We start from the raw sequence: 26,343 nt of genomic DNA on the forward strand, positions 1-26,343 counted from the left end.
AACAACATCTGGAAGGGCACTGATTCCCCTTCCCTGTTTTCACCCCTTTGAGCTGTCCATCTACAGCACAAGCATATAACATGTCTACTCAGAAATAAGTCTCGCTGAATTCACTGGGACTTACTTCCAGGTAAGTGGATATAGAATTTGAATCAGTGAAGAGTTGGAAGGGACCAACCACAAGTACAGGGATCTTTCGCCCAACATGAGGCTCAAACCTATGACCCTGACTCTCACATTGATGGCTTAATTACTTGTATTGAAAGTACTCAGTTTTTTTGTTTTGTTTTATTTTTAAAAAACACCCCCTCTTCCTTTTTGTATTGCTAAAATAATCATTAAAATGACCAAAGTTTTAAACCCCGAATTCATGCAGGAAAAGCCAACTGAGAATATTAAATCACAGTATGTCAGTGTTGCTCTAGGCAGCCATTCCATTGGACTGATGTACTGTTTGATTCCAGCTAATCTGTAAAGACTGTAACTTTAGCCTCGTGTCCAAGTTTGCTTTTTTCCTCCTTCCTCCGAATCCCTTTTTCTTTTCATGTCATGTCTTTTAGATTGAAAACCTGAGGGCAGGCCCTTGTCTTACTGCTGATTTTTCAAACCCACTCTGGGAGCCCCCCCCCCCCGCTTTTTGATGAATAGGAGGCTAAAAATGTTTTAACTAAATACTTAAAAACAAATTACTGCCAAATACACGCACTTGCTTTATTTATTTTTCTCTTTCTCTGCTAGCCACTCAAAGTGTTTCTTCCTTAATTCTGCAACATTTAGCTGATTAATAGTGGGATTAAGGGATTCAAAATGTTTTGATTGATTACTCAGGGACATTGTTTAAGGCTTATTGTTTTCCTTTCTTTTTAAGATTTCCCTCAAGACAGCAGTTCTAGAATGACAGACTTAGAAGGCGTAGGTTTATTTGAAGCAATGTGACAAGAAAACATCCTTTGTTCTTAGGGATGCCCTGTGTGTACTGAAACCTCAACTGTCACCTAGTGGCAGCCATTCATTCAGACTAGCAGAACTGTTGCATTCCAGCTAGCCTGGAAAAACTGTTACATTTTCAGCTGGTGGATGAACTTGTTCTTTTCCTCTTCCCTCTGCTCCTTGTTTTCCTTTTGTGCTCTGCTTTTTAGATTGAAAGCCCGAGGGCAGGGCCTGCCTTATTTACAATATTTGAAAGTGGTGAGGCACTGGTAATAGGCAAATGTCTCTATGAATGTAATGAAGAAACAATAATTTCAGCATCTTCATGGAAATATGAGATGATATTCAGCATTATGGACAAAAATGAGCACATAGTATTAGAAGGAAAAGCCATCTCTAGTATTTTATTTTGTATTCCCTAACATAATGCATCAGAGCAAAATAACTTAAGCCAATAAACAAATGTGCCCTTAACTCTCAGCTAATGCCAACTCATTGAGGTTAGAAATTTCTGATTAATCAGTTAGTTTTTATTAGTAGTACAGTGGTATCTCTGGTTATGAACTTAATTCGTTCTGGAGGTCCGTTCTTAACCTGAAACTGTTCTTAACCTGAGGTACCACTTTAGCTAATGGGGCTTCCTGCTGCCGCCGGGCCGCCGGCGTGCGATTTCTGTTCTCATCCTGAGGTAAAGTTCTTAACCTGAGGTACTACTTCCGGGTTAGCGGCGCCTGTAACCTGAAGTGTTTGTAACCCGAGGTGTTTGTAACCTGAGGTACCACGGTAATAATAAATAAATTATTATACCCCATACATCTGGCTGGGTTTCCACAGCCACTCTGGGTGGCTTACAGCAATACAGTAGAGGAATCAACTATGAATATAGGAATCAACTATAAATATTCAAACCACAGCTCTAATTTAAAGCACAGAAGATTTGAGTCCATCAAAGATGGTCAAATAGATGCCATCATGATGGAGTGGCATGAAACAAGTGAGATGTTATTGTGACACCAGTAGTGCTTTTACAGTCATTTTGTAAAAGTGAATGAATGATAGTCTTTGTGTCAGTTGCAATAACTAGAAGCAGCGTAACCAAGCTCATTACACATATTGCCGCCATGTAATTAGCAATTTCATATCACATTTGATGTTCAAGATTAGAAAACTGCTAAGTCACTTAGTTTGCTATTCTTTGGTTTACAAATGAATAGAGAGAACAGGAATGATATTGTGAGTATATTGTTTAATACCACACAGAAAAAACCAGACATTCTCGTTCTTGTCCCATTGGCATTAGGTACGGTGAGGCAGCTACCTCAGGTGGCAGATGCTTGGGGGGCAGGAACTGACAGCAAGGTGTTAAAGGACAGATCAGTGTGTGGCTTGTGACCTACCCAGCACCCTCTGAGCTAGCCTGCTGCCCTTAGATGTGATGGAGTGTTGAAGATTCAACTGTTAATCTGCTTGGTTTAAGTATGAGGGCATAACTTCCTCAATCAAATTAGAGCTCTCCAAAGCGGTTCTGAAGTAAATAAAAATATATTGGGCAAGCTGATCATGAACCACCTCCCTCACATTTATTTTGGAAGGGCTTGCGCTAGAACCCAGTGTTTTGTTTTGTTTTTAACAAACTTTTTTCTTTGGAGCAGTCAATCTCCATGTCACATCCCAAACTGCTTTTGAAGAAGAAGAAGAGTTTGAATTTGATATCCCGCTTTATCACTACCCGAAGGAGTCTCAAAGCGGCTAACATTCTCCTTTCCCTTCCTCCCCCACAACAAACACTGTGTGAGGTGAGTGAGGCTGAGAGACTTCAGAGAAGTGTGATTAGCCCAAGGTCACCCAGCAGCTGCATGTGGAGGAGTGGGGAATCGAACCCGGTTCACCAGATTATAAATCCACCACTCTTAACCACTACACCACACTGGCTGTCACTTTTGAAAGCGACTTGCCATGAGGTGTGTGGGACGCTGTGCTTTGATTAGATTTCCCGTTAGCGCACGGAATTCGTTTTATTGTTCTTTGGGTCTTTGCCATTAATTTGCTCTCATCATTAATGCTTCTATTAAATTTTTTATTTTGCTTAACACAAAACACAGGTAGGAATGGCAGAAAGAGTGAGGGACAAGGAGCTAAAGGGAAGTTACATAAACCTACAAACACTTTCCAGTTCACAAAGTTGCTTGAGCTATATCATATGACAACATGCAGACTTTTGCGGCAACAATCTAACACAGTCACTACTCTGGAATTTATCACATGACAAGTCTTCAAAGTATATAGATATAAATCTCTGTGTGTAATCAGACAAACAATCAGTTATGCATGGACATTTTTGTTGTCTGAGCTGCTTCTGAGTGCAGTACTATGTTGATATGAAGTTTGCTTACAGGTCTCTGGGAGAAGAGGAGCTGTAGCCTCTACCTGCCTATAAGAACAGGCTGGTGTGTTTCCCAGTCATAACATTTGGTGGGGCAGGACTGAACCCCTAGCAGTCATATGGAGGCCATTTTAAATCTTGAATAAAGGTTTATTAATGTGGAGTCAACTACGTGTAGGAGTTGGTCACAGTGAGCTGCCGCTCCTTAATATGCATCCAGATTTACCAGCCATACAGAGTGTATGATACCGCACTACCTTTTCAAAAATAGCTCCAACCCAATATTTCCACACCAAAATAATCCTGACTAGCTTGTGAAGACTTTCCTGTACCTTTAAAAGCTGCATAGACAAGTTTGCCACCCCTGAATTCTGCATCGCTGTGATCAAAGCGATGACATTGTGTCACAACTTTTACTGACACGCAACGGGGTCTTGCTTAGATTTATGAGCTTGCAGACAAACATGGATACGGCAAAGTGGCTCTGGCCCACAATTTAATGCTTTCATTTAGAACTTGGTCAATATAAAAGTTTCCCCCCAAATGCTTAAAGCATCTTTTTTATCATTTCTAACAACTCTCACATATTACGTAATTCAACACAACAGCTGTCCTGGGCTCACAAGCCACAGTACTGAAGCAATAAAGACCACTGAAATGGGATAGCTCAGTCAGCAGAGCATGAGACTCTTAATCTCAGGGTTGTGGGTTTGAGCCCCACATTGGGCTGCCCAGACGACAAGACCCCTTTCTTGGACTTTCATTCGGTTTCTGGAACATGGCTGATACAGTCAGTTTGGAGTCCATTAAACAATAATATTTTGCTCCATAATACCGCCTCAAAGGCTTTACCCAAGAATGAATCCACAATAGGGCATTACCACCACATGTGATAATATGTGACTCCAGTGGCGGGTTTCTTTTGCCATCTTCATGGTGGCTCTCTGGTATTAAACAAGGCAGTGTAGCACCTAAGTATCCTCTGTGGTGTAGTGGTTAAGAGCGGTAGATTCGTAATCTGGTGAACCAGGTTCACATCCCCGCTCCTCCACATGCAGCTGCTGGGTGACCTTGGGCTAGTCACACTTCTGTGAAGTCTCTCAGCCCCACTCACCTCACAGAGTGTTTGTTGTGGGGGAGGAGGGGAAAGGAGAATGTTAGCCGCTTTGAGACTCCTTCGGGTAGTGATAAAGCAGGATATCAAATCCAAACTCCTCCTCCTCCTCCTCTTCTTCTTCTTCTCCTTCTTCTGTGTTCCCTAAGGGCTCCTCTCATATTATGTAAGGAGCTGTACACTTGTCACATGGAAGGAAAATAAATTTGTTGTAGAAAATGAGAAATAGTATATTTTGACATTAGACCTCTTGGTGGTCTATAATGCCTTGGACATTCCTGAAGTATATTAGCTCCAGTAATTCTTGCTGCTAGGTGGCACTGATTCCATTATATAAAAAAAACTTTTCCAAATATACTCCTGATCCTTTAACCACTATCTGGAGAGCAGAAATAGTATCCAAAGAACCAGGAGCTGGTCATCCCTGAACATCTGTAGGAATTAACAACTTGGTGTAAGATAAACAGCTACACCCTCTGTGAAAGGTGCAAGATTGCTCCAGAAATGCCTGAGAGGCAAAAGGCCATTGCATCTAAGCAAAGCTGTTAAAAATCCCAGTGGATGTAGAAAGTGAGAGGCATGAGTCATAAGCACATGAGCTGGAGGGAGGGAAAGGAAAGCCAAAGACACAAAATCATGCATCTCTCCTTAATGCCATCACATGATGAGCCCTGGGGCTTTAATTTAATCAGAAGGGAGGAGGGCAGCAGGCAAACTTTATTCCCAGTTCTGTTCTGAAGAGGTTTGGAGAAACAGCAGGCTGATCCATGCAAGTTCTGTGCTTGTGAGTCCAGCTGTGCATTTCCAGTTATGAAGGGGGCCGGCCTCTTCTTCCTCCTTGGATACCTGCTTGCGGCTGAAGGAGTTCAATCTGCTGTGGCCACCAGACGTGAGTGCCTTGCTCCCCTTCTCTATGCTCCCTAGTACAGCAAAAATATTACTCCCAATAGCCCTGTTCTTACATCTTTAAGAACAGGCTGATCTGTAGGAATAACAAGTGAAGCCCAGAGGTAGGTTGAAGCATCCAGATCAAGATGCTAGCAGCCCAAGATCAAGGGTCAGGGCGAATGGGGGCATCGCCCATTTGCAGAGATGGAGTTTTCGGAAAGATGGTGATGCTTTCACCATCACTAGACCTGAGCTATACCCACCTACTTGGGGGTATCAATGAGCTCAGTGTGGTTACTTCTGAGAGGGTAAGTATAGGACTGAACGATTGCATTCCATATTCAAGATCACTTAGTCCAGATTAGAATGGCTGGGGAAACCCAACCAGATGGGCGAGGTATAAATTTTTTAAAAAATTGTTGTTTTTGTTGTTTTTAACCTATATTAACTTTTAATCAATTACTCTGGGTAATGAGAATTTCCCCCTTCCTTTCCAATGCTTTCTTACAGGGGGGAAGGGGTTCTGATTCATACTTTTGAATTTGGAATACAGGAGGGGAATTAACCCTTCTGAATTAATTAACATGGAGTGTGAAGTCTGCATGTGGCGTGAGCACGATTTTATTTCTGAAACTGCGCTCTCCAGACTTCATCAAACGTTGCTGGACTGGATAAGTGATGGCATTTTGGTTGGTTGCAGAGCTATACACTGCATACCAACTCCCTCTGCCTCCTGTAGCAACAGAGATTGAGGGAGACAACGCTTCTCTTGACTCCTCCATTGGATACGGTGGTGTTGCCATCTTTCTTTCCAGAGGGGCTCCAGTGGACCCCTCACTCGGTGATGTCCCTTAGGGACTGATTGCACACTACATACTCATGCATGTAACCACTTGTTTTTATTCTTGATGTAGTTCAGCCATTTACAGAATCATAAAACTGTAGAATTGGAAGGACGCTGAGGATCATCTATCCCAACCCCTGACAATGTAGGAATGTGCAGCTGTCCCATATGGGGATCGATCCTGCAACCTTGGCATTATCAGCACCATGCTTTAGCCAGCTGAGTTATCCAGGCATGCTGCTTAATGCCATCCTTTCTAAGCAGCATATTATAAGCTTGCCAAAAGGGATACCACTTATATAAAGTCATGCCCCAGCAGCATTCTTCTGAAAAATGAAAAAAAATAAAGGAGGAGGATGTTAAAATAGCAGAGGGGTTGCACTGCTTTTCCCGCTCCAGTTTCTCCCCCTGCCCCAATGTGTGAGGGTGCAAGCACACACTTTGGAGTAGGGATGATCTCTTGGGGAGCAAATTTTGTATCTGTGAAATTGGAAGTGGGGAGAAAGTAGTGCAGGCCCCTCTCCTGCCACTTCTGCTTTAAAACAATTGTTGGGGCATTGTTGCACACCTTAGTCCCTAACATGTCACTTGCCCCTTAGGGATATGGATGAGTGGAAGAAAGATTTGGGCAAGCTCTGCGCAAAAATTACAGTCATAGTTAATATAGGAGCGCAGGGACGATATGACTTCAAATTTCCTTCTCTGTCGACCCCACCTCTCATGTTCAGAGTTGATTTCATCGCTTGTCTGGCCCTGATAAGTGAGACTGGGGAGTTATCAGCACTTTAGTGTTTTAATATGAATGCAGGGCCTATAGGAACAAGATACAGCTTTGCATGGTGCAAGAGCAAACATCATTTTCCTCTTTCTATGTGTGCTGCACATGTGGAGCTCAGGATATGGAGAAGGGCTCAGTGGTAGAGGATCTGCTTTGTATGCTTTGCCTCCAGGTTCAATCCCAGGGATCTCAAGGCAGGGCTGAGAGAATCCCCTGTCTGAAACCCAGTCACTGTAGACAGTAGGGAGGTAGATGAGCCTGTGGTCTGACTCAGTATAAAGCTGCTTTTCTATTCTCAAAACCTAGGGTATTATTAAGCATGCAATGTGAGCATATTGGGAAATCGACATGAGCTGGGTGCTCTGTGCCCTGCAGGTCTTATTGGTGCCAGTGACACCAATTCAGCTCTCTTCTGGGGCATACAGAAGCCATGGGGAAGGGGGAATCTCAACTTGGGACCATGACCAGGACAGAGTTCAATCCTTCTGTCCACACCATGGTCCCAGTCTGGGTTGATCTCTCCTGTGGTTGCTATTGATAAAAAAAACACTCCACTACATAGCCACATATGAAGCTTCCAGATACTGGATCAGACCATTGGCTCATCTAGTTTAGTGTTGTTTACATTGACTGCCAGCAGCTCTCTTGGGTTTCAGATTGGGTCCTATCCCAGCCCTACCTAGAGATTCTGGGGATTAAAACCAGGAACTTCTGCAGTCAAAGAAGATGCTCTCCAACTCAGCTACAGCCCTTTCCCCAAGGTGACCAGGAGGGGATTGTGAATGTGCATATGGGTTGTGCACGCTGAATGCCACGCCTAGTTTGACCATCAGATGTGCAGGAGGAACGTGCTCAAAACTTCTGCAAAATCTATATGCTCCTCCTGTGTCCTTTGAAACCTTGAACACCAAATGATTCCTATCTCTCTGAACTGAACTGAGCTGTGTTGAGGGAGCACAAAGAGCTCTTAAGTTTGCTGTTTTCTCTCAAAGGGCAGCCCATATGCTTGGAGCAGAGAGGCGAGTCCAGGAGGGCGAGAATAGTTCTCAGCCCAGCCTCAGTTCTAGGATTGCTTAGTTTGACGATCATGAGATCAATCAGACTTTCTTCCAGGAAAGAGCATAAAGGGCTGGGCTTATGAGTTGCAAGCTCAAGATCACTTGACACAGTTGGGGTGTCTGCTACCTCCCACTCTCCGTCTTACGACCCTTAGCCACATCTCTCTCTCTCTCTCTCTCTCTCTCTCTCTCTCTCTCTCTCTCTCTCTCTCTCCCTCTCCCTCTCTTGCCCACACACTGATATATACAACCATCTAGGCTGATGCCGCATTCTAAAGAACTTGAAACCATGCGTAGCACTTTTTAAAATTCTATTTTAAGGTTGGCCTACTAGAGCTTGACCTACTTTCTTTTCATGGCCCAACATGGCCGCCATGACTTCTTGTATGACGCAGACTGTTCTCCAATTATGGATTTCACTAGGGGCTGCCACACAGGATGCCTGCCTGGGGTTCTTAGTCCTGGGCCTGGGGGTCTTGTAAGGTGTAAGGGAGAACCACACCTCTGTCAATCATGAGCCAGGTGTGAGTTGGCACATTGCTGCCAATAAGATGTCAAAGCCAGGCTAGCTAAGTACAAATATGATTATAAATGAATAAATAAATTCCCAGCCATTACAGTTGGGGAAGCGATTCTAATCCACATTAGTGATTGTGAATACAAAACCAAGTGGAATGGCGATTGCTCCAGGTGAAAATAATTTGGAGTTATGCATTGCATAGAGTCAGAACTTGCAACCCTTTCTGAACTATTCACTGTAATGTTGGATGTTTTGATGAACAAAGTCTCTCTTCATCTGGTAGCAATTTATTCTTGCTCTTTCATAACAAGGGGGAAAAACTGTCATAGGCATTCTTTCCTTGTTGCTGAGACTGACACAAATGTGATCACTGTACGAAGTGTCTTGAAGTTCGCTAGAAATGAGCACGATCTTTAAAGGAATTTTTCTACGGCATTCATCCACTAGGCCAGATGATGTGATTAACAATAAGCGATATTTTTATACCAGTAAAGTCAAAAATCCTATTATTTGACTCTCATGCATTTTGCAATGAAAATATGTTGCTTTTTTCAAGTGGGGGGGGGGGCCGGAGTGCGTAATGAAGTCTCTGTCTCTATGAAGTGGTGGTGAAGTGGAGTTCAGACAGCCTTGAGCTAGTGATTTGGTAAGTTATATGTGGAAACTCAGTGGGGAAAATGTAAGCACAAAATTCTGCACCCCCCCCCACAAAAAGGCTTGCTTTTGGACTGCCCTCAGGGAGGTGTTTATCGGTAATAATACTAGCCCTACTCAGAGTTGACACATTGAAAGTAATAGACATGACTAACACAGGTTCATTAATTTCAATAAGTCTACTCTGAATAGGACATCATACAATATAATCCTTAAGGACCAACATGAAGCAGAAACATTTTGTGAAGTCTCCACAAATAAATCAGTGATGTATGTCACCACCATTGATTTCAGGGGCGCATGCTTGTTTAAACCTTTATCACAGGGAAAGTTTTTTTGGCCTGGTGGGACAGATATTTATCTCCCCCCACACCCCATGGGCCAACTTTGGCAGCTGGGGGTCCCACCAACCTATCACAATCAATCAATATGGTAGGGAATTTGTTTCACCTTTGCATTCCTCACAGGAAAGGTACTGACGAAGCTGTTCCGTCCACAACTCCCCACACATCAGCTGATGAGTTTAGACTTCAGTTCTGCTTTCTGCAGGGGGCTCCTCCATCAGCACATTCCCCGAACAGAAGGAACTGGCAAAGCAGCACCAACTCTACCTCTTGACCATTAGGTGATGTCACCTAGTGACACCGGATGATTGACGGGTAGGCAAGGGGAAATGTCCTTGCAGACCAGATTGGTGGGCCAAGATTGGCTCATATGCTAGAGGTGCCCCATTCCCCATTTAGAAGAACCAAAGAATCACTAGGTCATAAGAACTTCCCACATTTTGAGTTTAGCACCACATTGTATCAGAAGCTCTGGAAGTTAAAAACATCTACCAAAAGCTTTTACAATAATGGGAACTTTTTGAAACCTGAATGAAAATGCAAAGCAGTTGAGCAGAAGGCAAGAACTTGCAGCAATCACATCATATGATGCGCAATTATGATCTTCCGCAAGGTGTAGCCTTAGAAATGTCCTGGCTCCTGGCTCAGATTCTGCTTTTAACAAGTGTGTTCTTGCTCCACTGCAACGCAGAATTAAGGCATGTTGTTGATTAATTAAGCCATCTCGAGTAACATGACAGGTAAGTCATTCCTTAAAGACCTGTGGCAGGGATGTGAAAAGGATTTCTCAACTCTTTGCCAGCCCTGCTCACACGAAGCAAGATTTTATTTATTTATTTTTTGCACAGAAAGGTCTGTCCCATCCTTCTTGTGCCTCTGCGCTACTCAGAGGGGCTTATGGCAATTTAAAACGAAACCAAACCAGAGGGTATGCACTGGCACCCCTGCAAACTCACCACTTTGTGATTGTGGCACATGTAAACAATACATTGCAAGCAAAGGTTACAAGGAGAGTTTGTGTCATGGTATGAGAACTGATGGCTCAGTTGGTTCAGTCATGGTGCTGATAGTACCAAGGTTGCGGGTTCAGTCCTGTATGGGACAGCTGCATATTCCTGTATTGCAGGGGGCTGGACTAGAGGAACCTCAGGGTCCCTTCCAACTCTACAATTCCATGAATGTGAGCTGCTGCTGTGCTTCCTATGATTTCACTCATCGCAGTTATGTAAACATGGACACGTGTCAAACATGCATTCTTTAAACTTCTAAATATAATTTTGTAATGTTCCTTCAAACATCCAGCTGCAATTGGTTTGGATGCAACTGTTACTCATTTACAACCCCCCAAAAACATTTTTAGACTGTTCTTGAGAAAGCAAAGATGAGCATTATAGAATGTTCATTCATTCGCCTCTGCATTTATAAAAGTCCTTTTTCATACCACTGGCAAAGGAAAAACCTTAGAGAGTTATAGCTCAGACATGTGCTTTCTTCACAATGTTTTGTTATGGGTTTGCCTTGGCAGTTCAGTGTATGTCAAATAAGTCAAAGGGACTGTGCTAACACTTTCTCCCTTGTTAACCCTTCGTTCTAGAATTTCGAGATGTGATGAGTCGAGGAAGGGCACCTTCTCACGGCAAGTTCCATAGGGGGATAAGCAGCTGGTCCTCCGATCACAACAACTGGAATGACAAGCTTTACCCATATTGGGAAGAAGGAGATCCCAGATGGAAAGATTGCTGGAAAGGTAAAACATGAAAGATCAGTCTGGCTCAATGGGAAGGGATGCAGGGTCAGTATGTAATAAGGTTGATGACACATTGCAAATAGGAACAAGGTCAGAACGGTGTTTTTGTTCTGCATTTAACATTTAAAATGGTTCTTATTTTTATGCCAACACTTAGGAATATAGGAAGCTGCCTCAGAACTTTTCAGCTTTAAAACCTGTTTGTATTTGTGAAAATATTATTTATTGTCATTTCTGAATTATTTGGTCTCTTAGCTTAATAGTGGTGTTTCCCCATCCATTTTTGGTGCCATATGCAATTGCTTTCTTTAATTTTCTGAATATTTTTTAGACTTCCCAGTGGGTTAACAATCTAGTCCTCTTCACAGGGAACTCTGAGAATTGTAGCTTTGTGAGGGCAACTGGGGTCTCCTAACAACTCTCTCACCCTTAGCAAGCTACAACCTTGATTTCTGAAGGGAGCCAGACTTGAGTGCTGACAGATCTGTCCAGGGAGCAACTTTAGAACAGGGGAGCACAAATGAAAAAGACCTCTGACAATTAGTGAATCAGACTGAATTTTGTGGGAGGGACTGAGCAAACTCTATCACTCTCATTTGAAATAAAAATATAAGTTGTTGTGTTGGACCTTCTTTGCCAACCAAGTTTGTGCAGCGACATGGGGTGATGGAATAAAAACTTGCCCGCAATATCTTTGCTTACTATATTTTTCAATAATAATCAAACAACTGCAAAACACCCCTTCTCACCACCATTCCTCAACAGCATTCCATAACAGTATTCCTATAAAAGTAGACACTACACCACTTCATCAACTTACATACAGTTTTCAAATAATCAATTACCCTATCACATCGCTGCATTCGGTGCAGCAGGTAAACTCCCCCTGCTAATTAGTTAAATTGTTAAGATACCACAGGTGTGCTGAATTGTCAAGAGCTCACAGATGTGCTGCCATGCAGATTAAAATTACAAACACACCTCTGAGTAGCACCATCGACCACATCAATATTAAGAAAACCCAACAATTTGATGCCATGCAAAATATAAAAACAATACATACACATATACATGTTGTGTTTGCGGTTATTATTAGTAGACTGCATCTATATGTGGTGGTCATGTTCTATTATCCAAACATTTTGGATCCATTCAGAGACATTGGAGGTATTAAGAGAATAACGAGATGCAAGTGTTCCTTAGGTCTTTAAATAATGCTATTAGAAAAATAGTTATCTGAGCATATTGAAATCATATTGCTCAATAGTTTCAGACTAACACCTGCAAAATTGATTATTGCAAAAGACGCAATAAATGCAAGACACCTACATGCAGATAACAGATAAGTGGAGGCTGGCAATTAACATAACAAAACAAACTGCAGTGCAACTGAATTCTAAACCTGTGACATTATGCTGCTTTATTTGAATATAAATTAATGCAATTAAATAACATTCTGAAAAAGGGGGGAGTCTGTTCCATGTTACAGTGTAGTTTTGAAGATCACCAATGAATAAGAAATGTTTTGGAAATATCCTACATAATGTACAGGGTTGCCTATGAGGATAAAATGGAGTGGGGGTGCGGGGAGAAAACATTGCATGCTACTTTGAAATCCTATATGAAACGCGAGATATAACCGGAAGTGATAAACAAACGCATCTTGACTTCCTCAGGGGGAAGGGTTGTGGCCAGTCTGACCAGTGACAGTCCAGCTCTGGTGGGATCCAATGTGTCTTTTAATGTGATCCTCAAGTTTCCCAGATGTCAAAGAGAAGATAATGACAGCAATATAATATACGATCGACACTGCATCAACGGCAAGTAATGAAAGTACCCGCGTATGCTAGGAGTGTGAATGGTTCTCAGGCTTTGCCCTGCGTTTTGTATCTGTACACTTTCAAAAATTCTATTCTGTACAAAAAAAGCAAAGTGCCAGAGCCTCTGTGGCTCGGTGGTGGTCCTGATGGGACTCATAGAGATTTACGGACATTGTGCTTTGACTCCAGTGGGATGGGAGACCCTGGTGATAGGCAGACATATTCCTGATGTACTAGGAAAGTTCTTGACTTCTCCACCTTTTTCAATATCTTACATGATACGTGGGATAGCTGACATGATATGTTTGCTGGGAGTGACTTGTGGGACACACCGCTCATAACAGATGAGATTTCCTTGGTTATAATTATGATGCTTCCTTGAAGTACTGTATTTACTTTACAAAAGTTTGATGGGAGTTTTGTGGCATTGCAAGTCACAAATCCAAGTTCATATAAATGCCAGGTCGCTGTTTTAGTCCATAGACAAGTGCCGTGCTGTCCTACGTATGTTTACTCAGAAATAAGGCCTGCTGTGTTCAGCTACACAGCGGCAGATAAAATGTTTTGAGTGTGTTTTAAGTACAATATACAATGTGACACTAGGTGATGGTGGTGAGCTTTATGGAAAATTCAATGTATTTTTAAAAATGCTTTTTTAAAAAAAGCATTTTCAAAGCGGTTTTTATATATGTCTAGAATCATAGAATCATAGAATCATAGAGTTGGAAGAGACCACAAGGGCCATCGAGTCCAACCCCCTGCCAAGCAGGAAACACCATCAGAGCACTCCTGACATATGGTTGTCAAGCCTCTGCTTAAAGACCTCCAAAGAAGGAGACTCCACCACACTCCTTGGCAGCAAATTCCACTGTTGAACAGCTCTTAGATTCCACCTGAGTCTTTACTGACTTTCCTGAAAAGGTTGCCTTCTTTTCATTTTTCCTTTCCTTTGCTTCAAGGTTCTTCTGATTATGCAAATCTTCCCGACCTGTATGTTTACAACTGGACTCAGTGGATTGACGATTGTGACGGGCAGAATTGCTCTCATAACAGTAGTCACAATGTGTTTCCAGATGGCAGACCTTTCCCTCGCCACAAAGACTGGAGGAGGAGAAACTTCATCTATGTGTTTCACACTCTCGGTTAGTCCTAAAAATGCACCTTTAGCTTACCGTGTTATTACTAATAATTAGTAGTACTTGTTGCTACTAATAGTATTTGTTACTTCTAATATTAATACTTGTTGCTACTAATAAAATCATAACAATAATTATTTAGCTTTTAAAAAAGACACTTAAGATGCTTTATAAACTTCTTTACATATAAAGAAAGACTTATATGAGATAATGTGATCCTCATGTGAGAGGACAGTCAGTTCAGACTACAGAAGCTGTTTTGTTGACTTTTCTGAATTTTGGAAGTCAGAGACCTTTTTTCAAATGCAGTCTATCCTGAGTGGATTTATAGTTTATAGGAGAACGGCTCAATATGGCAGGCATTTAAACAACTCTGGGAAAGCAGGATATATACAATTATGATATGTGTTTGTAATTAGGAAGTGTTTTGATACTGTGCATTTTAATGGCCATAGGAGTTTCATATTTAAGGTGGGATCGCTGGCTTGAAATGCTCTTTCTGTTTTATTTTCTTTTAACTTTTGATGTTTAGTTTTAAAACGTGTCCTTCATATTGTATATGCTGCCTTGGGAAGATGTTTATATTTTATAAGGTGATCTGCCTATTAAATAATAAGAATAAGAATAGGGTTGTTTCTCGTCTGTTTCGATCTTGTTGGTGAGAGATAATAAAGTTATTTTCTAGCTCCCCTTGGTATGTCCTCTTATGCCTTCCATGATATGAGCAGTGATTGTGCAACAGAAAACAATGGGGAGGGATCCTAATTCAGTGGTGGAGCATCCATTTTGCACCTATTGGTAGTCAATGCCAGTATTGGTTTATTCAAGTTTGTACAGTCACTGTGAGACTGTCTTGGGCTTTTAGAACGTTGATCTTGGATGGAGGGAACCTGTGTCCAAATTCCTTAAATGAGTGACCTTGGTTTAATCTTCATCTCTCCCCTATCTCATCCCAAAGAGCTGTGGAGGTAAAATGGCAAAACCACCACATACATTTCCCTGACCTCTGTGTAATAATGATTGGAACAAATGCAATCCCTTTTTAGAACTGTTTCCGGAAAGTTTTATTGATTTATTTACTAACTTGTGGGAAAGGATAAGTGTGTTTACCTACTCAAGTGAAATGGGTGCCTCTGTTCAAAAGGAAAAAAATTGCAAGCCTGACCAGTTCCACAGTGATAATCCTTTTTTTCATATTTCCCCTTTTTTCACAGGCCAGTATTATCAAACGACGGGAGGTTCTTCAGCTATGGTGTCCATCAACACAACAAATATCACACTTGGCAATCAAATTATGGAATTATCAGTTTACAGGCGAAATTATCGATCGTTTCAACCAGTAGCCACAGCAAATGTTGTTTATGTCGTAACAGGTAAGTGGGTAGGTTAAATAAATAATAACTTAGCAAACCTGAATGGTTTAAATAACATAGTACAATAGTGTTTTAATTGTATTGTGTGCATGTGAACTTTGTATACCACAACAAACATTGGTTTGTGCGAAGACATCTCCTAAATATGAGATCTTCATCGAATTTTGTTACCTCTATGGTTTTTCAGTTCCCAGGGATTACCTATCTTGAGTCCAGCTACAATCTAATCCTTTTGCTTGGCTTCATTTTCTATGCAGATAAAATCCCTTTCTATGTGAACATGACTCAGAAGAATGATCGCAATGCCTCAGACTACATTTTCATCAAGGATATCCCTATTACATTTGATGTCCAGATTCACGATCCTAGCCACTACCTGAACCGCTCTGCTATTTCCTACCGCTGGAATTTTGGAGATGGCAGCGGCTTATTTGTTTCCAACAGTTCTGTTCAGATGCACACATATAAACTTCTGGGAAATTTCAGCCTTGACTTGTCGGTCCACGCTCTTATACCTGCCCCTTGTGGACCACCAACACCTCTTCCACCAACACCTCTTCCGCCAGGTAAGAGGCCATGGCCCCAGGCTAAGTTGAAAGAAAACAAATGGGTTCATTATATGGAATAGTTGACCAGACAATCTTTCATGATAATAATGAACATACTGATTAACAAAGAATTGTGGCATACTTACGGTGTTTGACTTCTATTTCCTTTCTTACAGGAGTGCTGGAAGGGAATAGTTGAAGTAGGCCATTGGCATTTTAGTGTCCTAGGACAAATGCTTTTAATATATAGCAGTAAGAATACTGAAGTGGCTTCTTTCACTCTCCCTACATTATGCAGCACCAGAGCTACAAAAATAAAGTAAAATAATATAAAATAAAATAAAATAATGATGATGGTATTGCTTTTGCTGCATTAATTTCTACCTTTCCTCCCAGGAGCTCAAGGCAGTGCACATGGTGCTTTTTATCCACACAAGAAACCCTTGAGCTAGATTAGTCTGAGAGTGAGAGTAAATGTCCCAAGATCAGCCAGTGACCTCTGTGGCTTAGTGGGGATTGGAACCTGGGTCTCCCTAGTCCTAGACCAACAGTCTAAACACACTGGCTCTCTGCTTGTAAGTTTACAGACTTCTAAGTTTAGAGGGGCTAGATGGAAGTGAAGAAAGAAGAGGAAGAGAGGGTGTATTCAAAACTAGGGACCAGCAAGATATAAAGCTGGGGAAACATGTGAAGAAGTAAGACTTTCAGGATTTTTTAAAGTATGGCAAACTGGACCAAGAGAGATATTGGGGGAGGAATTATAAATAGAAGGTGTAATAAGATATGTAAAAGAATGGATTCATAAAAGCGAAGGACAAGAGGACAAATATTTAGTTTATTAAAAATGTATATTCTGCCCATCACATAAGGTCACAAGGTGGGTTACACAACATCAAACAATGTACACAATAAATAGAATAATAAATGCATAATTAAATCAGCGTCGCCATAGAGATTATGTTATACATACAAACCTTCTAAATAAGGCAAACTCTTTCTGTTCAGTAAACGGTATATACAAAAAAACTCTGTCGGTCATCCAACTCCCAAGGCCAAAAAAACTAGGTGTAATAAGTGTTTTACTTGCCTTTGCTTAGTTGTGTGAAATACACAAATCCATTTGATATCTGGCCATAACACGTCCGATTGGAATTTATGGGAGCTAAGCAAGAGTGCAAGACTTGCAGGTGTTCCAGATAAATTCTGCTTGTTATGCTCAAAATGTTTTGCTAAAAGTGCAAATACATTAACTCATTTCCCTTTCCCTTGTTTCAGTAACTACCCCGCTGCCTTCAAATGTAACTCCCAGCTTCTATAGTTTAACAGAGGTGCCAACAGGACAGTCTCCTGTCGAAGGATGCCATATTGCTCGATCTGGACCTTATAAAGCATCTCTCTTCATTGCAGGTATGCATCTACATCCGTAAGGAAATAATGTGGTTTGATAGGTAATAAAAGGAATTCGTTTGAACTTGTGCATGTCCTTAAAGTGGCTTTTCTGAAGCTGCTCTTGCTGGCTGACTGCTGTTTCGTTTTGCTCAAGAGACAAATTTTGGAAGAGTACCAATAAAGAATATCAATAGCTGGTAACTAGTGGCAGCTGGTGGGGCAGAAGCCCAGGAGGCCAACTGTAGATGGAGCCAGAGCCAAGGAGAGGCAGAATCAACCCATTCTGCTTTTATCCCCATCCTCCTCCCTGCTGAGTTATACAGGAGCAACACTAGGACTAAGGAGGAGGAAGGTGTCAGCCAGGACAGCCAGGGAGATGAGGTCTGGCTGAAGGCAGACTGAGGTTGGTGGGGAAGTGCCCCATTTGTCCTAATGGACCAGTCTCCACTGTTGACAAGATCTTATTTTTGCACGCCGGTTCAAAGCTGTCAACTTTTCCCTTCGCTTGCGAGGAATCCTATTCGGAATACGGGAATTTCCCTTAAAAAGGGGGAAATGTTGACAGCTATGGTCAAGTTGCATGCAGCAGACATTGTGGGTTGGATCCAAAAATTCCCTTCTGTGAATTGAAGGAGGCCTCTTCTAACAGGAGGGCCTGAGGAAGATTCCTTCTGCCCAACAACAAATCCTATTTGCAGGGGGGAATCTTTGAATCCAACTCAATGAAGTAATGTCTTTCGACCTTTTACTAAACATAAAAAGGTAAAGGGACCCCTGACCATTAGGTCCAGTTGTGGCCGACTCTGGGGTTGCAGCGCTCATCTCGCTTTATTGGCCAAGGGAGGCGACGTACAGCTTCCGGGTCATGTGGCCAGCATGACTAAGCCGCTTCTGGCGAACCAGAGCAGCGCACAGAAACACTGTTTACCTTCCTGCCAGAGCGGTACCTATTTATCTACTTGCACTTTTGACATGCTTTAGAACTGCTAGGTTGGCAGGAGCAGGGACCGAGCAACGGGAGCTGACCCCGTCGCGGGGATTCGAACCGCCAACCTTCCAATCGGCAAGTCCTAGGCTCTGTGGTTTAACCCACAATACTCACCTGCAAATGTTTTCTCTTGGTTAGGAGATGGTCTGTGAAGTCTCCCCACCTTTCTTGGGTGTCCCCTATACACACCCGCTGCTCCAACATCTCTGCAATGCTATTGTCTCATTTTGTGACGTTGATGCAGCTGTTCCTCATCACCTCTCTGGCGGTGTAGTTTTCTCAGGCTAGGAAGTCCTTCTTCCAATGATATTGTTGACAGGCCATTGGTTTCAACAGGACTTGCATCTAATTTAGGAGTGCTTAAGGCTGCAAGCTTAAGCTACCATTCCAAACAGATGGCTACGAAAATCCTGTAGAAGAGATCAGCCGGGAAATATATTAAAGCAGTTGTAAATTCTCAGCACCCACTTTTCAGAATAACTTACTTTGCAATATCTAGCGTAGAAAATTCTAATGTGGTTTGCCTGTGCAGATTTCTGGTTTTCTGCAAATCAAAGGGATTGCAGGTGGGGAAATATAGTTCAGGAGGACTCTGGAAATAGTTACAAGCATAGCTGGGGAAGAAATTAATGTACGGAGGAACTAGTGGGTGTGCGAAGGGGAGCGGCAGAAACTGATGATAGATCTGCCCACTCCAAAACACTGGAACAAATAGTCTGTGACCCCAAGTGGAGCCCTTGCAGCCCAATTTCCCACAGTTTATTGGATTATCCTTGTATGGTAAGCCTGAATTCACAAGGGGAAAGCATCTAGACTGGTGTTGTGAGGGTAGCACCATGTGGACTATGCAAATAAAATGGGAACACAAACAGTTGCAAACACACAGTAAACTCTGGTGCGGACCATCCCAAAGTGTCTGGAGAACTGAGGTGCTTTGAAAATGTTAATTTCAAGAACAGCAGGAATCTAATACAATGGTCAAAATGAAATAAGTTGCAATGTATTTCCACACTCTTTTGAATTGTGTATCCACTATGATAAAATGTAGGTGAGCTCCATTTGCAGGCAGCCTTCGGATCCAATTAAGATCATTCTAAAACAATTCATTCTCTACATTTCCAAATGGGATTTTTTATTTTTTTATTTTTGCTGTCAAAGTTCTTGTCTCAGCAATTCTGACATTTTGCCAATTTGTTTCTTCGGCCAGAGGGGATCCTTGGGGTCAATATTATCCAAATGACAAGTGTCCAGGTAGCAACTACTCAGGTTGAAAACTCCATGGTTGATTTTGTGGTAACCTGTCAAGGGAGGTAAGTGCTTTCATTAATTCTGATAATTTTCTTCTTGTAAAACTTAGACCATGGAGTACTACAGACATTTAAGTTGTTCCGTTGCAGCAGTGCTCATCTTAGCTCACTGAGCTTCTTGCTGATAAAGTGGCATTGCTGAGGATGCTCCACGGAGCAGAAGTTCTGGGTCTTTTGTGATAGTCACCAGATCTCTGGCCTCTTTCCCTCTGTGCTTATAGGGCAGTGTTGGTGAGACCCACTCACCATCTTAGTCTCCCAGAGGCATATATAGGGATAAATTAGTATGTACAAATTTTATACAGATTTGTTTCAGGAGCCCATGCTCCAAGGTCTTAAAACAGCTAACAGTGTCCCTGCTCACATAAAAACCTTGCATCAGGATTTATAAAAAGGCTGGTTCACCAAGGTTTGTGAATTGTTAAATATTACAGAAGACCTTTATTTTCTGTTAGCCTTTGGCGAATAATGCCGCTAGTTTTTACTCCTGAGTTTTGATAGCCTTTGGGTGTTGCTTTCATTTGGTTCCTGATTTTTGTACTTTACTGCTTTTTATTGTGTTGTGTTGGTTTTAAATATATATTTTAAGATAAATCCATCTGAACATAGCTTTCACAGAAAAGCAGAACAGAAATGTGATAAACTTCTGCGAAATGAAAACTGATGAAAAGTCCATAATTTCATCCATCCATCTTTCTTTCTTTCTTTCCGTGCCCTAGTCTTCCTACAGATGCCTGCACAATAATTGCTGACCCCACCTGCCAGGTGTTACAGAGCGAGGCATGTGACCCTGTTGACATAGATGAGTGCCTGCTGACCATAAGACGGACCTTTAACGAATCCGGAACCTATTGTGTGAACATTACACTGGGTGATGCAGCGAGCCTGGCTCTCACAAGTACTTTGATATCCATCAGTGGAGGTGAGTCCTGACTGAACATCTGCATTCATTTGCAGTCAGCACCTTGTGGCTCATGAAGCGTGGTGGAGCTGTCTCCCAACACTCCTATAGCTGCTGGTTGTCAGGACAGGATGGAGGCATGCGGTAGCAAGATTAGGACTGTGCAGTTGCATTGACAAGAGTGCAGGATTGGTGTCACATGCAGGGCCGGCCCTAACATTAGTCAGGTGGCCCCCTCAGGCAACTAACTGTGGATGCCTAAAAGATCAGGAAATGCTTTGTTATTTAATGTATTATTATTGTCACTATATAACCAAGGAGAGAGAGGTGCTTGTGCGATCTTCAGCCTCAGTGGCCAAAATAAGGAGCTCTGGACAGTTAAGTCCAGTCAAAGGCAACTATGGGGTGTGGCGCTCATGTCACTTCAGGCTGAGGGAGCCGGCGTTTGTCCACAGACAGCTTTCCAGGTCATGTGGCCAGCATGACGAAACTGCTTCTGGTGCCATGGGACACCGTGACAAGTGCCAGAGTGCAGGGAAATGCCGTTTACGTTCCCGATGCAGCAGTACCTATTTATCTACTCGCGTTGGTATGCTTTTGAACTGCTAGGTTGGCAGGAGCTGGGGCAGAGCAACGGGAACTCACCCGTTGCGCAGATTCGAACTGCCGACTTTCTGATCGGCAAGCCCAAGAGGCTCGGTGGTTTAGACCACAGCGCCACCTGCTCCCTACAACTTGGCTGAACTAAGGTACTGTGACTTGGAGGGGTGCACAAAATTATTTGGGCAGCTCTGGAATAAGACAGGCATCATTTCTCCATTCCAACAAATGGAGCAGTTCCCATCAGCTGCAATGATGTCCAGTGTCAGTGGTAGCATCAGGCACATGTAGACTGCCGAGATATTTTATGCCGTAAGGCAGTCTTTGTCAAGGTGGTGCCTTCCAGATGTTTTGAACTACAAATCCCCTCAGCCCCTGCCAGCACCATCATGCTGGCTAAGCTGATGGTAGTTGTAGCCCAAAACATCTGCATGGAACCAGGTTAGCAAAGGCTGCTATAAGAGTACTGACCTCCAAATTAAGGAGTGTGAACTAACATTATGGCCTTTAACTTTGTCATTCAAGCTGCAGCATCATTTTCAAGGACAGCAGAAGGAGTTCTGCTCGCTTGCGGTTTCTTGGTGGTGTTTGTTGCTGTTGCGACTTTTTTCCTTTACAAGTAAGTTGCTAGGCCCAGACCTTAAAAACAGTGTCTTTTTTACGATCTTCAACGCTCTCACCATTTTCAGTGTTCACAAGGAATGTTGACAATACAGATTGACCAGTTATACGATCTGAGGAGAAACCAGTGTTACCTTGGAAGGAGATTCCTGCAAGAGTACTGATTTATTTTGTTTTATCTATGTATAAATTATATCCTGCTCTAAAGCCAATATTGGATCCCATGGCAGCTTGCATTTAAAATGCATAAAGGTACAACATATTAGGGATACATTGTGGTGTGGGCAACACTCTCTTCTTGACCTTGGCAGCTGAGGTCCACCTTCTGGTGGCATTGTGGTATTTGTTGGCACCTAGGGTGTGTGTGTATGTGTGCACAGTGCAGAGGGTGAGCAGAACCTGCCGTGCCAGCAATGCTGCCAGGTGGGCACGCTGGGTGGGGGCAGAGCGCGGAGGGTTCACAGAGCCTACCACATGGCTCAGCCCTTGCTACTGGAGCCGCACAATGCCACCTGCCCACCTATGCTAGGGGGAGCCTGGTTGATCAACATGGCCCTTGATGGGTGAATCCCTCTGACACTGGCTGGAAGGCCATTCAGCAAGGGGGCCTGGGGCCTGGTGGCGAGGCCAGGCCAGCCTCTAGGGCCCAGAGACTCCTGGCAGCATGCAGGATGGGACGGGGATCCCTGCATGCAGGCGCCTGGTTCGTGGCGCCACAAAATGGTGTGCCTTTGGTTCATGCATTGTTTTGAGAAGTATGCATTACCAAAATGAATCCCTCCTCCACTCCTTGTCCTAATCTGACACTCAAACCACTGCATCACATTGGATCGCTTAAAAAAAAGGTTACAGAACAACAACACCAAATATAATTTTTCTCCTTCATGGTTTATGGAAAGTATTTGCAGAGTAGTTTGTTGTTGGGTGAGAAGCACACCACAAGTCTTTCTCAGCATCAAATAGATTGTCTTATACACACACATTGACCAGTTTATTCCCTGGCAAGAAGCTCTTGCACATGCCATAGAATTTTTCAAAATACTGAACTGGGCAACAACATTTTGGACAGGAGAATAAAGTGGCTTGTTTTGTTTGTTCTCATCCCAGCTACACCACTGGCATAGCAATGCACCATCAGGGGAATACTTTTCAGTAAATTAATTTTGAAAATTCCTTCCAGGAGATATAAAGAATACAAGCCTATTGAAAGAAAAACTGGAGACGAGGCCAGTAACGAAGGACTGAGTGTTTATTTCAACAATGTCAAGGCTGTCCTCTTCCCGGCAAACAATGAGAAACATCCTCTGCTGAAAAATAAGCCAGGAATTGTTTAACTCTTCAGTATAATCACTTATATTTGTATGCATTTGGGGATTTGCATTGAACTGTCATTCAATGGAAGAATACCTAAGTGTTAAAATCAGGATTTATGTGGTAAGCTTGCAGTACAATAGAATGGCTGGTGTTGTGCTGACTTGTCTTAGAAGGTTAAAATGGCATCTCATGGAGAAATTGATCATACATTTTGCTTGCTTATGTTCTTGGATCTGCTATGGTATATTAGCTAATAAATCATTTAAGGTTGATACGGTTTCCTAGACTAGTTACTCCTCCTGAGTATTGCTAAGCGTCTTCTTGGCAGAAAGATTTTCTCCAAAAAAATTAAGCTTAGGCTGAAATCTTAGCAAGTCAAGTCCCACCAAACTTGAGGGAGCTTGCTTTGGGGTAAACATGCAGAGGATCATGCTATTAAATGGGAATTTCCCTAGTTCCCTAATTAGTGATAATGTGGCTGCTTTGAAAATTATAATAGGTACCTAAGAAATGATCAGCATGTAGCATCACCTTACCCCAACGGCTTCAGATGAATAGTAGACATACCCAATATACTCTCCACCAGTTGAGCAACTTGCAGTTACATGACTGCTCTTGGTTCTGTTTCCTCGGCCTACTATATTCCTTATACTTGAGATACATGAGAGCAGGATCTTCATTCTGCACCCAAAGGAGCAGTAGGCAATGTGCACTGAAATATCCATGGCTCTGCTCCCTTGGGATGTCTTTGTGTGGGTCTGTTTTTGAGTAGTCTACATATTCCTAAGACTTCAGGCCACACTAGTCCCCACTTCTCTGCTCAGCAGAACATGCCATGTGGTGTTGACATGGAGTGGTCCATGGTGTGTGTGTTTTAACTAGACAGCTTTCCTGAACACCTATGGTTTCATAGCAAAGCACTTAGCGGAAAGTGTGAGAAGTTCTCTTAGAAATGCGCCCTAGCACAAAGATATATTTGCACAATTACAGTCTCGAACAAGAGGACAAAGCAAGGCTTCCCTGGTGCTGCTTGCTTTTATGCAATAATTATGTTATGCTATCTATCAAGCTGGAAAACTCACACTGGCACACAGGACAAGTTGATTCTAGTACTACATAATCTGAGTTTAGCAATGCTGTAAACTTTGGAAATACGCAGACTTTGAAAATAAGCAATATATTTGGCTGAAAACTGCGGCAAGGAGGGTAGCACAATAGGCACAGTAGGATTTATGAAATACTGTTATGCAATATGCCATTTATAATGCAGGAAGTTCTGAAGCCAACCATATAAATCTATATGGTTGGCTTCAGACCTTTCTGCATCTTACAGCTTATTCCACTAAAGAAAATTATGTGGAACTATCTGCCTGCCTTTCTGGAAAATGCACAAAGGGTTTTTGATTAAATCTGTTCAGTATAAATCTGCTTTATTTTGATTTGCAGTTATTTGGCTGCTTAGGTATCTGCCTGATCCTGCAGATTGTGTAGAATACTTTGCTCCACTCATGTCCACACAGGGCTGCTGAAGACATTTTATATCTGAGGCCAAGCCCTCCTCTCAACTACTAGGATGAAGGGAGCACACAAAGGTTGTTGATGGATTTGGGAACTTCAGGACAGAAGGAAGGGGGAAAGCCTTTTCTTTATACCTTTGTCTGCTTCCCCTCTTCTCATTGAGATGGGACAGGGAGGAAGAAAGGAGGACCAAAAATATGAGTCCTTTGCTCCTTCCCTTTCCCATCTCACAATTTTTCCAGGTGTTAAAAACATGGCAATAGCACCCAGAGTTGGAGGCAATCACTTTGCACTGCCTCACAGCACATGTTCCCAACCAGTTTAATCTTTGCAGTGGTGTTTATGATATAGGCAAGGTAGTGTTCTCTTTGATAGCGATGTTTTCCCTGCAGGAATAGGCACAGTGAGCTCTAGATGCAAAGAAGCACAGTTCTCCTGTAACTTTAATAACGGTGTAGTTATCATGGCACTGTGAATGTTATGTGATCTTAAGAGTATAGTCATGCAGGCAATTTAAGGTTAACAATGGTGTATTAATGTTTTCATCCCACACAAATGCTGTTTTGCAGCACATGACTGGTATGCCACCACACTGGTGTAAACATTTTTTACTAACTAGTAGGTGCAGCATAGTGGCAAGAGACTGAGCTGTGAATCTGGAAGACCCTAGTTTGCACCATCTCTCTTTTGCAATGAACTCATTAAGTGGCTTGAAGCAATATAGTGGCTTACAAGGTTGTTGTTCAAAATGCAGCTAGATAATGCATGCTAAATGCTTTTGAAGACTTGAACGCGTGCTATAGAAGTGTTAAGTACTACTGCTCCTAAATTACTAATGGCACGGAACTGGAATGCTGGAGGAATGTTTACCTGAATGTTGTTCAATAAATCTGCAGTATTGCAAAGGACAGTTTAGCTGTGTAAAGTCTGCATGACCCAATGGTGGTTCTAAACAGAGGTAGCTCCACTGAAATTAAAATGTAACATATAGTGCACGCCTATATATGTCTGCTCAGATCAGAAGTCCCACTTAGTTAAATGGGGCATACTCCCTGGTAAGTGTGCAGTCTTAATATAGTATGATGGGTCTACAAGCTTTACAGGATAAGTATATTTTAAAGGTTTGGAAGTATGAATTAGTATTATCAACTTTTATTTTTCTATCTTTTACAAGTGCACATACTTTTATACAAAAGGCTAGGAAGAGGAGGAAGTGTAAATGATTATAGTTTTAATGTCATGGAAGAAATTGTAAGTTGAATGCGTCTTGCCTTACACTGAAACATCACTATTTCAGTCTGAGACAAGAAACAATAAGAATTATTTGCCCCACTTATTGCAACTCTGTTAAGCTGGAGTAGAAAGCTACACTATTATAGCTTGGGTTCTGTCTTTTATAACCTACCATTTCCTGGCATGACTTAGAAATGTAGTATGTTTGATATTTTAGTCTATGGAGATTCTTGCAAAATCTTACAGGTTCCTTGCAAAGAGAAAATGTATGTTTTCTGTCTTTTCCTCTTGCAACTCTCAATAAAGGTATTGATTTTATCTAATATATTGTTCTG

General features: G+C 42.2%; 1 protein-coding gene across 1 annotated transcript; it reads left to right on the forward strand.

Moving 5' to 3' along the window:
• The first annotated feature begins 5,053 nt into the window (after positions 1 to 5,053).
• GPNMB (glycoprotein nmb) lies at positions 5,054 to 26,331 on the forward strand. The gene is made up of 11 exons (XM_053410198.1): positions 5,054 to 5,316; positions 11,108 to 11,260; positions 12,937 to 13,080; positions 14,040 to 14,222; positions 15,431 to 15,589; positions 15,847 to 16,155; positions 17,413 to 17,544; positions 19,722 to 19,824; positions 20,541 to 20,743; positions 21,848 to 21,941; positions 23,124 to 26,331. The coding sequence occupies exons 1-11, from the start codon at positions 5,238 to 5,240 to the stop codon at positions 23,275 to 23,277; spliced, it is 1,713 nt and encodes a 570-aa protein (XP_053266173.1). The 5' UTR covers positions 5,054 to 5,237; the 3' UTR covers positions 23,278 to 26,331.
• Positions 26,332 to 26,343: the final 12 nt, after the last annotated feature.

The sequence above is a fragment of the Podarcis raffonei genome, chromosome 12 (genome assembly GCF_027172205.1).
Source record: "Podarcis raffonei isolate rPodRaf1 chromosome 12, rPodRaf1.pri, whole genome shotgun sequence".
NCBI classification, from domain to species: Eukaryota; Metazoa; Chordata; class Lepidosauria; order Squamata; family Lacertidae; genus Podarcis; species Podarcis raffonei.

Excerpts from the sequence above, each read along its gene's own strand:
- GPNMB (XM_053410198.1), top strand. The coding sequence starts at position 5,238 with ATGAAGGGGGCCGGCCTCTTCTTCCTCCTTGGATACCTGCTTGCGGCT. Across the intron at positions 13,081-14,039 it reads CGATCGACACTGCATCAACG|GTTCTTCTGATTATGCAAAT; the intron begins GCAAGTAATGAA and ends CTTTGCTTCAAG. Across the intron at positions 19,825-20,540 it reads GTGGTAACCTGTCAAGGGAG|TCTTCCTACAGATGCCTGCA; the intron begins GTAAGTGCTTTC and ends TCCGTGCCCTAG.